The sequence below is a fragment of the Oncorhynchus keta genome, chromosome 28, assembly GCF_023373465.1.
Source record: "Oncorhynchus keta strain PuntledgeMale-10-30-2019 chromosome 28, Oket_V2, whole genome shotgun sequence".
Lineage (NCBI taxonomy): Eukaryota > Metazoa > Chordata > Actinopteri > Salmoniformes > Salmonidae > Oncorhynchus > Oncorhynchus keta.
In genome coordinates, this window is record NC_068448.1 from 63,590,743 (window position 1) to 63,606,729 (window position 15,987).

Consider the following 15,987-nt stretch of genomic DNA (forward strand, 5'->3'; position numbering starts at 1 on the left):
CTCTCTCTCTCTCTCTCTCTCTCTCTCTCTCTCTTCTCTCTCTCTCTCAGACACTCAGCCAAGGTGGTGAAGGCTGCATCTCAGGTGCTCAGCAGTATGTGGCAGTACAGAGACCTACGCAGCCTCTACAAGAAGGTAAGACATTTTATAATGCTTAATAACGGGATCATAAGAGGGACATGGATGGATGTTGGCTGGTTGGGGGAATGGGGTGGGAGGTTGGGGGTGGAGGCCCACTTTATTTTGGTTTTCTTTTCCTGTTTATGTTGAAAATCATGATTTATTATTAAATTCTGAATGTATTTCTTCATGGTATTTTTTTTATTTTGAGTGTTAACATATAAACATATACATATAAACGTATAAATTAAAATGGATAATGTAACCCCCACCCCCCAACAAAAAAATTATAAATAAATAATGTGGTATAATAAAAAATAACATAAGCTTTCTGATTCTGGACTTATTCGCATATCTTATACATAGTGTATATACACATGCCTAGCTTGGTGTCACAGGGTTGGTTTTAAAGCTTTCTATCACTTTCTAGTCTTGGAGAGTTTTGTCAAGGCAGTTGGATTTGTTTCTGCCCCCACATTATTGGTGTCATCAAATCTCACGACTCATTTAAGATATACACTGAGTGAACAAACATTAAGAACACCTTCCTATTGAGTTGCACCCCCTTTTGTCCTCAGAACAGCCTCAATTCGTCAGGACATGGACTTTACAAGGTGTTGAAAGCGTTCCACAGGGATGCTGGTCCACGTTGTCTCCAATGCTTCCTAAAGTTGTGTGAAGTTCGCTGGATGTTCTTTGGGTGGTGGACCATTCTTGATAAAACACACTAAACTGTTGAGCGTGAAAAACCCAGAAGTGTTGCAGTTCTTGAAACACTCAAACCGGTGGGGCTGGAACTTACTAATATACCCCGTTCAAAGGCACTTAAATATTTTGTCAATGTCTCAATTGTCTCAAGTTTAAAAATCCTGCTTTAAGCTGTCTTCTCCCCTTAATCTACATTGATTGAAATGGATTTAACAGGTGACAACAATAAGGGATCACAGTTTTCACTTGAATTCACGTTTTCAGTTTATGTCATGGAAAGAGCTGGTGTTCCTAATGCTTTGTATACTCAGTGTAAACAGGGCCTTCGGAAAGTATCCAGACCTCCTGACTTCTTCCACATTTTGTTACATTACAGCCCTATTCTAAAATGGATGAAATAGTTTTCCTCAGCATTCTAACACAATACCCCATACGTAAGTATTCACACCTTTTGCTATGAGACTCGAAATTGAGCTCAGGTGATCATTCTAAGAGGTATTTCTACAACTTAATTGGAGTCCACCTGTGGTAAATTAAATTGATTGATATTATTATTTGACCATGCTGGTCATTTATGAACATTTGAACATCTTGGCCATGTTCTGTTATATTCTCCACCCGGCACAGCCAGAAGAGGACTGGCCACCCCTCATGGCCTGGTTCCTCTCTAGGTTTCTTCCTAGGTTTTGGCCTTTCTAGGGAGTTTTTCCTAGCCACCGTGCTTCTACAGCTGCATTGCTTGCTGTTTGGGGTTTTAGGCTGGGTTGCTGTACAGCACTTTGAGATATCAGCTGATCTAAGAAGGGCTATATAAATACATTTGATTTGATTTAATTTGATTGGACATGATTTGGAAAGGCACACACCTGTCTATATAATATCCCACAGTTAACAGTGCATGTCAGAGGAAAAACCAAGCCACGAGGTCGGAGGAATTGTCCGTAGAGCTCCGAGGCAGGATTGTGTCGAGGCACAGATCTCAGGAAGGGTACCAAAACATTTCTGCAGCATTGAAGATTTCAAAGAACACAGTGGCCAGACTGGGGCGAAGGTTCACCTTCTAAAAGGACAACGACCATAAGCACACAGCCAAGACAAAGCTTGAGAGGATTTGCAGTGATGAATGGTAGAAAGTCCCCGAATACAGGTGTGCCAAGCTTATAGCATCATACCCAAGAAGACAAAGTACTGAGTAAAGGGTCTGAATACTTATGTAAATGTGATATCCCCCTTAGGAAATATTTGGCATGGGTCCCCAGATCCTCAATGTTCTACAGCTGCACCATCGAAAGCATCCTGACCGATTGCATCACCGCCTGGTATGGCAACTGCTCTGCATCTGACCATAAGGCGCTACAGAGGGTAGTGCGTACGGCCCAGTACATCACTGGGGCCAAGCTTCCTCCCATCCAGGACCTATATAATAGGTGGTGTCAGAGGAAAACACCCAAAATTGTCAGAGACTCCAGTCACCCAAGTCATAGACTGTTTTCTCTGCTACTCCACGGAAAGCGGTACTGGAGCGCCAAATCTAGGGCCAAAAGGCTCCTTAACAGCTTCTACCCCCAAGCCATAAGACTTCTGAACAATTAATCACATGGCCACCAGTCTATTTACATTGACACCACACCCCCCCCCATTTGTTTTGTACACTGCTGCTACTCGCTGTTTATTATCTATGCACAGTCACTTCACCCCTACCTACATGTACAAATTACCTCGATTATTCTGTACCCCTGCACATTGACTCAGTACCAGTACTTTAGCCTACGTGGTTCATATTTTGTTAACTCTTCTTGAACTGCACTGTTGGTTAAAACGCTACCCATCCCGTTAGCAGGATCTTTTTCGTCAGCAACCGCTGAATTGCATAGCGCCACAGTCAAATAATATTACTATAAAATATTCCTATTCATGAAATCAGAAGTGCAATATTGCAAAACACAATTTAGCCTTTTGTTAATCCACCTGTCGTCTCAGATTTTGAATTATTATTATTATGCTTTACAGCGAAAGCAATCCAAGCGTTTGTGTACGTTTATCGATAGCATAACAACACATTATGTACACTAAGCATTAAGTAGCTAGGTTACGAAAATCAGAAAAGCAATCAAATTAATCGTTTACCTTTGATGATCTTCGGATGTTTTCACTCACGAGACTCCCAGTTACACAACAAATGTTCATTTTGTTCCATAAAGATAATTTTTATAACCAAAATACCTCCATTTGTTTGTCGCGTTATGTTCAGAAATCCACAGGAAAGAGCGGTCACGACAACGCAGATGTATATTCCAAATAATATCCATAATGTCCACAGAAACATGTCAAACGTTTTTTATAATCAATCCTCAGGTTGTTTTTAAAGTATATATTCGATAATATGTCAACCGGTTGTGTAGGTTTTTCAATAACACCGGGAGAAACAATGGCCGCTTTACTCTGTAGCGCAAAACTCACTCTGAGAGCCCCCACCTATCCACTTACGCAATGTGATCTTTCACGCTAATTTTTCAAAATAAAAGCCTGAAACTATGTCTAAAGACTGTTGACACCTTAGGGAAGCCATAGAAAAAGGAATCTGGTTGATATCCCTTTAAATGGAGGATAGGCATGCATAGGGACAGAGAGGTTTCAAAATAAGAGGCACTTCCTGATTGGATTTTCCTCAGGTTTTCGCCTGCAGTATCAGTTCTATTATACTCACATACTATATTTTTACAGTTTTGGAAACTTTAGAGTGTTTTCTATCCTAATCTTTCTATACTAACCTAATCAATTATATGCCTAATCTAGTTTCTGGGACTGAGAAATAGGCAGTTTCAAATGGGTACGTTTTTTAGCTAAAAACAAAAATACTGCCCCCTACACGCAAAAGGTTATTAAGGGCTTGTAAGTAAATTTTTCACAGTACGGTCTACACTTGTTGTATTTGGGGCATGTGACAAATAACATTTGATTTGATTTGATATTTCAGTTGTATTTTTTTTATAAAATGTGTGTGTGTGTGTGTGTGTGTGTGTGTGTGTGTGTGTGTGTGTGTGTGTGTGTGTGTGTGTGTGTGTGTGTGTGTGTGTGTGTGTGTGTGTGTGTGTGTGTGTGTGTGTGTGTGTGTGGAATGTTCACACAGAAGAACAATGGGGTTTGGATGAGAGGAACAACAAAACAGCACTATGAAATATTTACTGGGAATGTTTCCTAAATAAGACTTTGCTTAGCCCGAAGCCCAGGGTCTATTGTGTACTGTTAGTCTATTCAAGTTATATCCCTCCTCTCTCTAAATAGCCCTCATTTCTCTTCTCTCTCTCTCTCTCTCTTCCTCTGGAAAAGGAACACTCAGAACTTGATTAGCTGGGTTCTATAGATGTTCTGATCTTTTCAGTGAACACAGCTGTAGTGAATGGGAGTGCAGTGAAGGAGGTTAGAATCCAAGTTATTCTTCAGTTTTTTAAATTCAAATATTTTCAATTCCCTACATGATTTCAGGATGGGTGGACAGTAGTTCATCAATGTTTGGTGTGTGTGGGTGCACGAGCGTGAGTAATACACTGCCCTGTTTGTGTGTCATGGTATCAGCCTTAGGCTGTCCTGTCTACTCCTGTCTGTCACACCTGAATGACCAATGTCACTGACACATACGTATGTTGGATCTTAATTTGATCACCTTGTTGCAGAAGAACTTTCCTGCAAAGCAAGAAATCTAAAACGTGCAGTGTAATTCAAGTTTAAACAGTTTACTTAAATTTGTATTTTCCACTTTCACATTTCAGACTTTTTACAAAAAATGTATCAAACCCTACATGTCCATTAAATATAATCCACTTAATAATTGACATTTCCTGTTGCTGCAGGATTATTTTCCTGCTGTAGCAAGCTGGCTCAAATTAAGATCCTACATCTGTACACAGTCTCTGACAGATTCAACATTAACACATTCAACAAAAGTCTTGTCCCAAAGTCACCCCAGAGAGTGTTCTGCTCTTAGTGTCTTCCGGGGATAGTCCACTCTGCTGCCTAGACTCCCCACTCAATCTGTGCACGTATGAAAGAGGAGAGAGAGTGGAAGGAAAGGGGGAAAAGGAGGAGAGGTACAGTAGACAGCACACCCAGGCAGATGGATGGACAACAGTAGCCCTCGATAGATAGAGTGTGTGGGAATGGTGTATTCGGACTAAAAACCTTTTGTTTTTGTCTCCCTGTCCCTAACAAGGGGTACTAATTGAGATGAATACAGGAGTTTACCTCATACAAAGTAGCGAGAAATGAGAGTGAAGAAATTGATTGACTAGAACGTCTTTGAAAGGACATTTGGATTTTGAGTTCTTGGTACTAGAAGAATGACACAGTCTGTCTGTAAAGTCTCCTGTACACGTTAGGATCTATATGAAACATTGATCAGAAAAGCCTTAAACTAGGCTAGTTACAGCACTTAGAGAGGAGTTGGGGAGACCTTGAAATGAGTATGTGTGGCAATGATTTACAGGCTTAGTAGTGTGTGTGTGTGTGTGTGTGTGTGTGTGTGTGTGTGTGTGTGTGTGTGTGTGTGTGTGTGTGTGTGTGTGTGTGTGTGTGTGTGTGTGTGTGTGTGGAATGTTCACACAGAAGAACAATGGGGTTTAGATGAAAGGAACAACAAAACAGCACTATGAAATATTTACTGGGAATGTTTCCTAAATAAGACTTTGCTTAGCCCGAAGCCCAGGGTCTATTGTGTACTGTTAGTCTATTCAAGTTATATCCCTTCTCTCTCTAAATAGCCCTTATTTCTCTCTCTCTCTCTCTCTTCCTCTGGAAAAGGAACACTCAGACCCAACTTGATTAGCTGGGTTCTATAGATGTTCTGATCTTTTCAGTGAACACAGCTGTAGTGAATGGGAGTGCAGTGAAGGAGGTTAGAATCCAAGTTATTCTTCAGTTTTTTAAATTCAAATATTTTCAATTCCCTACATGATTTCAGGATGGGTGGACAGTAGTTCATCAATGTTTGGTGTGTGTGGGTGCACGAGCGTGAGTAATACACTGCCCTGTTTGTGTGTCATGGTATCAGCCTTAGGCTGTCCTGTCTACTCCTGTCTGTCACACCTGAATGACCAATGTCACTGACACATACGTATGTTGGATCTTAATTTGATCACCTTGTTGCAGAAGAACTTTCCTGCAAAGCAAGAAATCTAAAACGTGCAGTGTAATTCAAGTTTAAACAGTTTACTTAAATTTGTATTTTCCACTTTCACATTTCAGACTTTTTACAAAAAATGTATCAAACCCTACATGTCCATTAAATATAATCCACTTAATAATTGACATTTCCTGTTGCTGCAGGATTATTTTCCTGCTGTAGCAAGCTGGCTCAAATTAAGATCCTACATCTGTACACAGTCTCTGACAGATTCAACATTAACACATTCAACAAAAGTCTTGTCCCAAAGTCACCCCAGAGAGTGTTCTGCTCTTAGTGTCTTCCGGGGATAGTCCACTCTGCTGCCTAGACTCCCCACTCAATCTGTGCACGTATGAAAGAGGAGAGAGAGTGGAAGGAAAGGGGGAAAAGGAGGAGAGGTACAGTAGACAGCACACCCAGGCAGATGGATGGACAACAGTAGCCCTCGATAGATAGAGTGTGTGGGAATGGTGTATTCGGACTAAAAACCTTTTGTTTTTGTCTCCCTGTCCCTAACAAGGGGTACTAATTGAGATGAATACAGGCAAAGTAGAAGAAATGAGAGTGAAGAAATTGATTGACTAGAACGTCTTTGAAAGGACATTTGGATTTTGAGTTCTTGGTACTAGAAGAATGACACAGTCTGTCTGTAAAGTCTCCTGTACACGTTAGGATCTATATGAAACATTGATCAGAAAAGCCTTAAACTAGGCTAGTTACAGCACTTAGAGAGGAGTTGGGGAGACCTTGAAATGAGTATGTGTGGCAATGATTTACAGGCTTAGTAGTGTGTGTGTGTGTGTGTGTGTGTGTGTGTGTGTGTGTGTGTGTGTGTGTGTGTGTGTGTGTGTGTGTGTGTGTGTGTGTGTGTGTGTGTGTGTGTGTGTGTGTGTGTGTGTGTGTGTGTGTGTGTGTGTGTGTGTGTGTGTGTGTGTGTGTAATACTACTAGTACTAGCAGAGTGTGTGTTCTGTTCCATGTTTGTGTTAGAAGAGAGGAGAATATAGGATTAGGTCAATAATGAGGTGGTTTGAACTGCCATATCAGAATGCTGTTTGCTTTGAAGTCTGGGGTAATGAGAACATTCACACACACTGTCTCCTCACACAGTGCAAGTGTGTGTGTCTGCCTGTGTGTGCCTGCCTGCGTGTGCCTGCCTGTTTGTGCATGCGTGCGTGCGTGTATAAGCTGTGTGTGTGTGTGTGTGTGTGTGTGTGTGTGTGTGTGTGTGTGTGTGTGTGTGTGTGTGTGTGTGTGTGTGTGTGTGTGTGTGTGTGTGTGTGTGTGTGTGTGTGTGTGTGTGTGTGTGTGTGTGTGTGTTGGAGACTCCACTTACAACTGTTAATCACTTCCTACAGAATATGTAGACAGGGTTTGCCTTGGGGCTAGAGAACATGAGCATGGATCGGAAGCCAAATAAACATGTGAAAATAGAACAGATGCTGATGAGATCAGTGAAGACTCCAGTCATCAATAAAACATAAGTTCTGTGTTGTGTCCAAGTATAAGTTTATCAACATGTTATGATCGCTAGGGTTCTATATCTGTTATTATTGAATGGCAGAATGTGTGAATTTAACAGTTTGACTTTGCCACTTGGTACGGTTAGCTAAGGGTAAGAATTTAACCACAAACTCATATACAAAGCTATGGATGCTATGACTGACACTGTACCTTGAGGGGCTGGATAAACAGACTGGAGGTGTTGACGTCACAGAGAGGCGATTCTGCCGATCACAAAGATACAACGTTGTCCCTCCTGGACTTGTCTTTTACCTTTTTCTCCCTCTATTTACAATAACTTTCTCTCCCCACTACTTTCTCTATGTCTGTTATCTCTCTCCCACTCTTTCTCTCTGTCTCTCTCTCTGTCTCTCTCTCTGTCTCTCTCTCAGTACCTTCCAGGGTTGTTCAATCGAACACAGACAGTCGGCCAAGTCTTCTTTGTCTGTCCTGGTGCTGACACTAAGAACTGCCGGTGGCAGAGGCAGAGGGGCAGAGACAGAGACAGAGGCAGAGGAAGAGAGAGGGAGGCAGAGGAAGAGAGAGGGAGGCAGAGGAAGAGAGAGGGAGGCAGAGGAAGAGAGAGGGAGGCAGAGGAAGAGAGAGGGAGGCAGAGGAAGAGAGAGGGAGGCAGAGGAAGAGAGAGGGAGGCAGAGGAAGAGAGGGAGGCAGAGGAAGAGAGAGGGAGGCAGAGGAAGAGAGAGGGAGGCAGAGGAAGAGAGAGGGAGGCAGAGGAAGAGAGAGGGAGGCAGAGGAAGAGAGAGGGAGGCAGAGGAAGAGAGAGGGAGGCAGAGGAAGAGAGAGGGAGGCAGAGGAAGAGAGAGGGAGGCAGAGGAAGAGAGAGGGAGGCAGAGGAAGAGAGAGGGAGGCAGAGGAAGAGAGAGGGAGGCCGAGGAAGAGAGAGGGAGGCAGAAGGAAGAGAGAGGGAGGCAGAGGCAGAGAGAGGGAGGCAGAGGCAGAGAGAAGGAGGCAGGGGAAGAGAGAGGGAGGTAGAGAGAAGGAGGCAGAGAGAGTGAGGCAGAGGAAGAGAGAGTGAGGCAGAGGAAGAGAGAGGGAGGCAGAGAGAGAGAGGGAGGCAGAGGCAGAGAGAGGGAGGCAGAGAGAGAGAGTGAGGCAGAGAGAAGGAGGCAGAGGAAGAGAGAGGGAGGCAGAGAGAAGGAGGCAGAGGCATAGAGAGGGAGGCAAAGAGAGTGAGGCAGAGAGAGAGAGGGAGGCAGAGAGAGGGAGGCAGAGTGAGGGAGGCAGAGTGAGGGAGGCAGAGAGAGGGAGGCAGAGAGAGGGAGGCAGAGGTAGGGCGAGAGGCAGAGAGAGAAGCAGAGAGGGATCCAGAGAGGGGGGTGCAGAGAGAGGGATGCAGAGAGAGGGATGCAGAGAGAGAGATGCAGAGAGAGGGATGCAGAGAGAGGGATGCAGAGAGAGAGATGCAGAGAGAGGGATGCAGAGAGAGGGATGCAGAGAGAGGGATGCAGAGAGAGGGATGCAGAGAGAGGGATGCAGAGAGAGAGGGATGCAGAGAGAGAGATGCAGAGAGAGGGATGCAGAGAGCGAGAGGGAGGGGGGGCAACAGTACAGAAACACTTTCTTTATATTATGTCCACCAAGGGTTAAACTAAACTAACTAACCTAAACTATTTTAGAACTGGACTGGAGAGGCCAACCCAGTCTGTCCAGAAGGACAACATGGTCAACAATGTCGAATGCAGAACTTAAATCTAAGAGTACATGAACTGTGTCACGTGTGCTCCCTCTCTGGCCTCTGGGTCACCAGGCTGCTCGTTAGGGCACACACCTGTCACCAGCGTTAGGCGCATAATGACATTCACCTGGACTCCATCACCTCCTTGATTATCTGCCCTTTATAAGTCACTCCCTTTGGTTTCTTCCCCAGTTGTCATTGTTCCTGTTTCATGTCGCTGTTTGTGTTACGTGTTTGTTTCATTTTTTATTAAATGTATTCACTCCCAGAACTTGTTCCCGACCCTCAGCGTACATCGTTACAGACAGAAAGGCGATGGCACTTATCAAACTTCTAATCAGGTCTTTCTGAACTGACACCTAGCCTAATCTTATCTCTGAAATATGCTGCAAACTCATCACATTTAGATGTGGAGGAAAGTCAAGGACATTCAGAGACTCCCGAAGCCACTCCTGCATTGCCTTGACTGTGTGCTGAGGGTCATTGTTCTGTTGGAAGGTGAACCTTCACCCCAGACTTAGGTCCTGCGGGCTCTGGAGCAGGTTTCCATCAAGAATCCTTGCTCTGGTCATCTTTCCCTCGATCCTGACTAGTCTCCCAGTCCCCCCCACTGAAAAACATCCCCACAGCATGATGGTGGCACCACCATGCTTCTCCATAGGGATGGTGCCAGGTTTCCTCAGATGTGACAGTTGGCATTCAGAGAATATTGTTTCTGAGAGTCTTTTAGGTCACTTTTGGCAAACTCCAAGCGAGCAGTCATGTGCCTTTTACTGAGGAATGGCTTCTGTCTGCCACTCTACAATAAAGGCCTGATTAGTGGAGTGTGGAGTAGTTGTCTTTCTGGAATCTTCTCCCATCTCCACAGAGGAACTCTGGAGCTCTGTCAGAGAGACCATTGGGTTCTGACCAAGGCCTTTCTCACCCAAATCCTCAGTTTGTCCTAGCGGCTAGTTCTTGGAAGAATTTTGGTGGTTCCAAACTTCTTCCATTTAAGATTGAAGGAGGCCACTGTTTTCTTGGGGACATTCAACGCTTTAATCCTCACATTTGTACCTCAACACAATCCTGTCTCGGAGCCCTACGGACAATTCATTCGACCACATTTTTGCTCTGACATGCACTGTCAACTGTGGGACCTTATATAGACAAGTGTGTGCCTTTCCAAATCATGTCCAATCAATTGATGTTACCACAGCTGGACTCCAATCAAGTTGTAGAAACATCTCAAGGATGATCAAATGAAACAGGATGCACCTGAGCTCAATTTAGCAAAGTATCTGAATACTTATGTAAATAAGGTATTTCTGTTTTTTTATTTTTAGAAATGTACAAAAATATCACAAAAACTGTTTCGCTTTGTCATTATGGGGTATTCTGTGTAGATTGATGAGCGAAAATAATTATTTAATCCATTTTAGAATAAGGCTGTAACGTACATTTTTATGGGACAAAGGAAAGGGGTCTGAATACTTTCTGAATGCGCTGTTGGTTTGCGGGATTAGGATGTATCAGGCCATCAATGGTCGAGAAGAGCACTCCCCAATTATTCTGATTAATAGTGATCAAATGTGAAAAATGAGCCCATCTGGGATTTCTAATTGCCTTGTTATATATGCCAAATTGCTCTCTCAGAATATCATAATGGACCCGCAACTTTTACTTTCTCCACTTCAAATCAAATTTATTTTTATAGCCCTTCGTACATCAGCTGATATCTCAAAGTGCTGTACAGAAACCCAGCCTAAAACCACAAACAGCAAGCAATGCAGGTATAGAAGCACGGTGGCTAGGAAAAACTCCCTAGAAAGGCCAAAACTTAGGATGAAACCTAGAGAGGAACCAGGCTATGTGGGGTGGCCAGTCCTCTTCTGGCTGTGCCGGGTGGAGATTATAACAGAACATGGCCAAGATGTTAAAATGTTCATAAATGACCAGCATGGTCAATAGTGGCCCTTAATGCTATTACATTTATCAACTAAATCATCAATAGTGGCCCTTAATGCTATTACCTTTATCAACTAAATCATCAATAGTGGCCCATTTACATTTACATTTAAGTCATTTAGCAGACGCTCTTATCCAGAGCGACTTACAAATTGGTGCATTCACCTTATGACATCGAGTGGAACAGCCACTTTACAATAGTGCATCTAAATCTTTTAAGGGGGGTGAGAAGGATTACTTTATCCTATCCTAGGTAGTCCTTAAAGAGATGGGGTTTCAGGTGTCTCCGGAAGGTGGTGATTGACTCTGCTGTCCTGGCGTCGTGAGGGAGTTTGTTCCACCATTGGGGGGCCAGAGCAGCGAACAGTTTTGACTGGGCTGAGCGGGAACTGTACTTCCTCAGTGGTAGGGAGGCGAGCAGGCCAGAGGTGGATGAACGCAGTGCCCTTGTTTGGGTGTAGGGCCTGATCAGAGCCTGGAGGTACTGAGGTGCCGTTCCCCTCACAGCTCCGTAGGCAAGCACCATGGTCTTGTAGCGGATGCGAGCTTCAACTGGAAGCCAGTGGAGAGAGCGGAGGAGCGGGGTGACGTGAGAGAACTTGGGAAGGTTGAACACCATACGGGCTGCGGCGTTCTGGATGAGTTGTAGGGGTTTAATGGCACAGGCAGGGAGCCCAGCCAACAGCGAGTTGCAGTAATCCAGACGGGAGATGACAAGTGCCTGGATTAGGACCTGCGCCGCTTCCTGTGTGAGGCAGGGTCGTACTCTGCGGATGTTGTAGAGCATGAACCTACAGGAACGGGCCACCGCCTTGATGTTAGTTGAGAACGACAGGGTGTTGTCCAGGATCACGCCAAGGTTCTTAGCGCTCTGGGAGGAGGACACAATGGAGTTGTCAACCGTGATGGCGAGATCATGGAACGGGCAGTCCTTCCCCGGGAGGAAGAGCAGCTCCGTCTTGCCGAGGTTCAGCTTGAGGTGGTGATCCATCATCCACACTGATATGTCTGCCAGACATGCAGAGATGCGATTCGCCACCTGGTCATCAGAAGGGGGAAAGGAGAAGATTAATTGTGTGTCGTCTGCATAGCAATGATAGGAGAGACCATGTGAGGTTATGACAGAGCCAAGTGACTTGGTGTATAGCGAGAATAGGAGAGGGCCTAGAACAGAGCCCTGGGGGACACCAGTGGTGAGAGCGCGTGGTGAGGAGACAGATTCTCGCCACGCCACCTGGTAGAGCGACCTGTCAGGTAGGACGCAATCCAAGCGTGGGCCGCGCCGGAGATGCCCAACTCGGAGAGGGTGGAGAGGAGGATCTGATGGTTCACAGTATCGAAGGCAGCCGATAGGTCTAGAAGGATGAGAGCAGAGGAGAGAGAGTTAGCTTTAGCGGTGCGGAGCGCCTCCGTGATACAGAGAAGAGCAGTCTCAGTTGAATGACTAGTCTTGAAACCTGACTGATTTGGATCGAGAAGGTCATTCAGAGAGAGATAGCGGGAGAGCTGGCCAAGGACGGCACGTTCAAGAGTTTTGGAGAGAAAAGAAAGAAGGGATACTGGTCTGTAGTTGTTGACATCGGAGGGATCGAGTGTAGGTTTTTTCAGAAGGGGTGCAACTCTCGCTCTCTTGAAGACGGAAGGGACGTAGCCAGCGGTCAGGGATGAGTTGATGAGCGAGGTGAGGTAAGGGAGAAGGTCTCCGGAAATGGTCTGGAGAAGAGAGGAGGGGATAGGGTCAAGCGGGCAGGTTGTTGGGCGGCCGGCCGTCACAAGACGCGAGATTTCATCTGGAGAGAGAGGGGAGAAAGAGGTCAGAGCACAGGGTAGGGCAGTGTGAGCAGAACCAGCGGTGCCGTTTGACTTAGCAAACGAGGATCGGATGTCGTCGACCTTCTTTTCAAAGTGGTTGACGAAGTCATCTGCAGAGAGGGAGGGGGGGGAGGAGGATTCAGGAGGGAGGAGAAGGTGGCAAAGAGCTTCCTAGGGTTAGAGGCAGATGCTTGGAATTTAGAGTGGTAGAAAATGGCTTTAGCAGCAGAGACAGAGGAGGAAAATGTAGAGAGGAGGGAGTGAAAGGATGCCAGGTCCGCAGGGAGGCGAGTTTTCCTCCATTTCCGCTCGGCTGCCCGGAGCCCTGTTCTGTGAGCTCGCAATGAGTCGTCGAGCCACGGGGCGGGAGGGGAGGACCGAGCCGGCCTGGAGGATAGGGGACATAGAGAGTCAAAGGATGCAGAAAGGGAGGAGAGGAGGGTTGAGGAGGCAGAATCAGGAGATAGGTTGGAGAAGGTTTGAGCAGAGGGAAGAGATGATAGGATGGAAGAGGAGAGAGTAGCGGGGGAGAGAGAGCGAAGGTTGGGACGGCGCGATACCATCCGAGTAGGGGCAGTGTGGGAGGTGTTAGATGAGAGCGAGAGGGAAAAGGATACAAGGTAGTGGTCGGAGACTTGGAGGGGAGTTGCAATGAGGTTAGTGGAAGAACAGCATCTAGTAAAGATGAGGTCGAGCGTATTGCCTGCCTTGTGAGTAGGGGGGGAAGGTGAGAGGGTGAGGTCAAAAGAGGAGAGGAGTGGAAAGAAGGAGGCAGAGAGGAATGAGTCAAAGGTAGACGTGGGGAGGTTAAAGTCGCCCAGCACTGTGAGAGGTGAGCCGTCCTCAGGAAAGGAGCTTATCAAGGTATCAAGCTCATTGATGAACTCTCCGAGGGAACCTGGAGGGCGATAAATGATAAGGAGTACAGTAGAAAGCCCCTTGGTAATAACCAGGTCCAGAGTATGGCCTCAGTTATGGGTGGGCCCAGTAGAAAGCCCCTTGGTAATAACCAGGTCCAGAGTATGGCCGCAGTTATTGTTGGGCCCAGTAGAAAGCCCCTTGGTAATAAACAGGTCCAGAGTATGGCCACAGTTATGGGTGGGCCCAGTAACATGTTGGATAAAGTCCATCAAGCTCAAAATATTCATAAATTCAATGGCCTTGGAATCTCTTTGGCAACAAGAATATTATAATCACCCAACACAATGATTTTATCACAGTTCTCAAGGACAATAGATAATCGTTCAGATAGATCAGTAAAGAAAGTGGGGCAGTGCTTTGGTGGCCTATATAGGGTTGTGACCAGCACTGGTGGCCGACATGTAAACCGTATAGCATGATGCTCAAAAGACCCAAAGTCACCAAATGAAATGGCCTTACAGCCGAGAGCATTAGTTAAAGTAGAGGCTCGATTATACAGGCTCCTTGGGACTGTAGTGGCGAGGGTCGAGAGCTTCAAGTTCCTCGGTGTCCACATCAGTAAAGAATTATTATGCTCCACACACACCAAAACAGTCGTGAAGAAGGCACGACAAAGCCGTATCCCCCTCAGGAGGCTGAAAATATTTCTCATGGGCCCTCAGATCCTCAAAACGTTCTACAGCGGCACCATTGAGAGCATCTTGACTGGCTGCATCACCACTTGGTATTGTAACTGCTTGGCATCCGACTGCAAGACGCTACAGAGGGTAGTGCGTACGGCCCAGTACATCACTAGGGCTGAGCTCCCTGCCATACAGGTCCTCTATACCAGGCGGTGTCAGAGGAAGGCCCTAAACATTTGGCACGGAAAGGTCACGCACATGCTGTGTGCATGTGTCCTGCGTGTGTTGGATTTATAGCATGTGTGAGGCCTGTGTGCATGGCTCTGCATGGTTTCTAACTACAGTCTGATAGCAGAGAATGCCAGTTGGGGGATGGTATGACAGATGTGTTGGATGTATGCTATATCTGGGGATGGTGATTGGGGTGGGGAGGCGAGGGGAGTGCAGAGGGACGAGGAGGAGAGGGAGTTGAGCTGTCTGAGGCGTAGTCATGTGTGAGAGATAGAATATGTGCGTGTGTGTGTATGCCTTCTTGCTGGCTAGTGAGTAAGTGTGTGACGTAGTTTTCATTTCAAAATATCCTTAACATTCTACTGAATGGGAAAAGTTTCCTTTCAAATCGCCACTGCCTGGGTCTTTAGCCTTTATAGGGCTTTAGGAATTGAGTTTTAAGATCAGAGTGTATATTATGCAGCTGTCTCAGTGAGAACATAAAGGGGATTTGACTGTAGGGAGAAAATGAAAGCATGAAGGATTGAAGGTTAAAAAGCCTCACATGGAATGAGTGTGGTAAAACGACAGAAGTTGCCGTGGCTGAAGCTTGGAGGGATGAACCATTTTTTCGTAACCTTTATTCGGCCTAATCGTATCACACACACATACACACACGCACCTTGTGCGTAGGCTTTAAGTGCTTTATTCGCCTCTTACCTTGCAGCCTTGAAATACCTGTCCAATGTGGTTAGATGCAAGAGGCACAATGGTTGCCTGGCAACCAAACACTCTCCTTGCTGGGGGGAGGGGGGTGAAGATAGATAGGGAGAGGAGAGAGGGTAAGATAAGTGAGGGTGTGCAGGGGAGAAATGAGAGTGAGGGGATATGAGGAGAGGAGAGAGAGGGTAAGATAAGTGAGGGTGGAGGGTGTGAGGGGGAGGGGGAAATAAGAGTGAGGGTGTGAGGGGATATGAGGAAAGGAGAGAGAGGGTAAGATAAGTGAGGGTGTGGAGGGGGGAAATGAGAGTGAGGGGATATGAGGAGAGGAGAGAGAGGGTAAGATAAGTGAGGGTGTGGAGGGGGGAAATGAGAGTGAGGGGATATGAGGAGAGGAGAGAGGGTAAGAGTGAGAGGGATAAGTGAGGGTGTAGAGGGGAAGTGAGGGATGAGGAGAGGAGAGAGAGGGTAAGATAAGTGAGGGTGTGGAGGGGGAAATGTGAGGGGGAGGAGGGGAAATAAGAGATGGTGTGAGGGGGATAGGGGAGGAGAGGGAGAGAGGGTAAG

The 15,987-nt window shown here is 45.9% G+C and overlaps 1 protein-coding gene across 1 annotated transcript in view; it reads left to right on the forward strand.

The window, feature by feature from the left end:
- Positions 1-15,987, forward strand: part of ctnnd2a (catenin (cadherin-associated protein), delta 2a) — a 389,747-nt gene that overhangs the window by 358,426 nt on the left and 15,334 nt on the right. Inside the window, exon 21 of the mRNA XM_052483548.1 lies at positions 51-135. Coding sequence (XP_052339508.1) covers positions 51-135 — 85 coding nt within the window. The remainder of the gene's footprint in view (positions 1-50; positions 136-15,987) is intronic.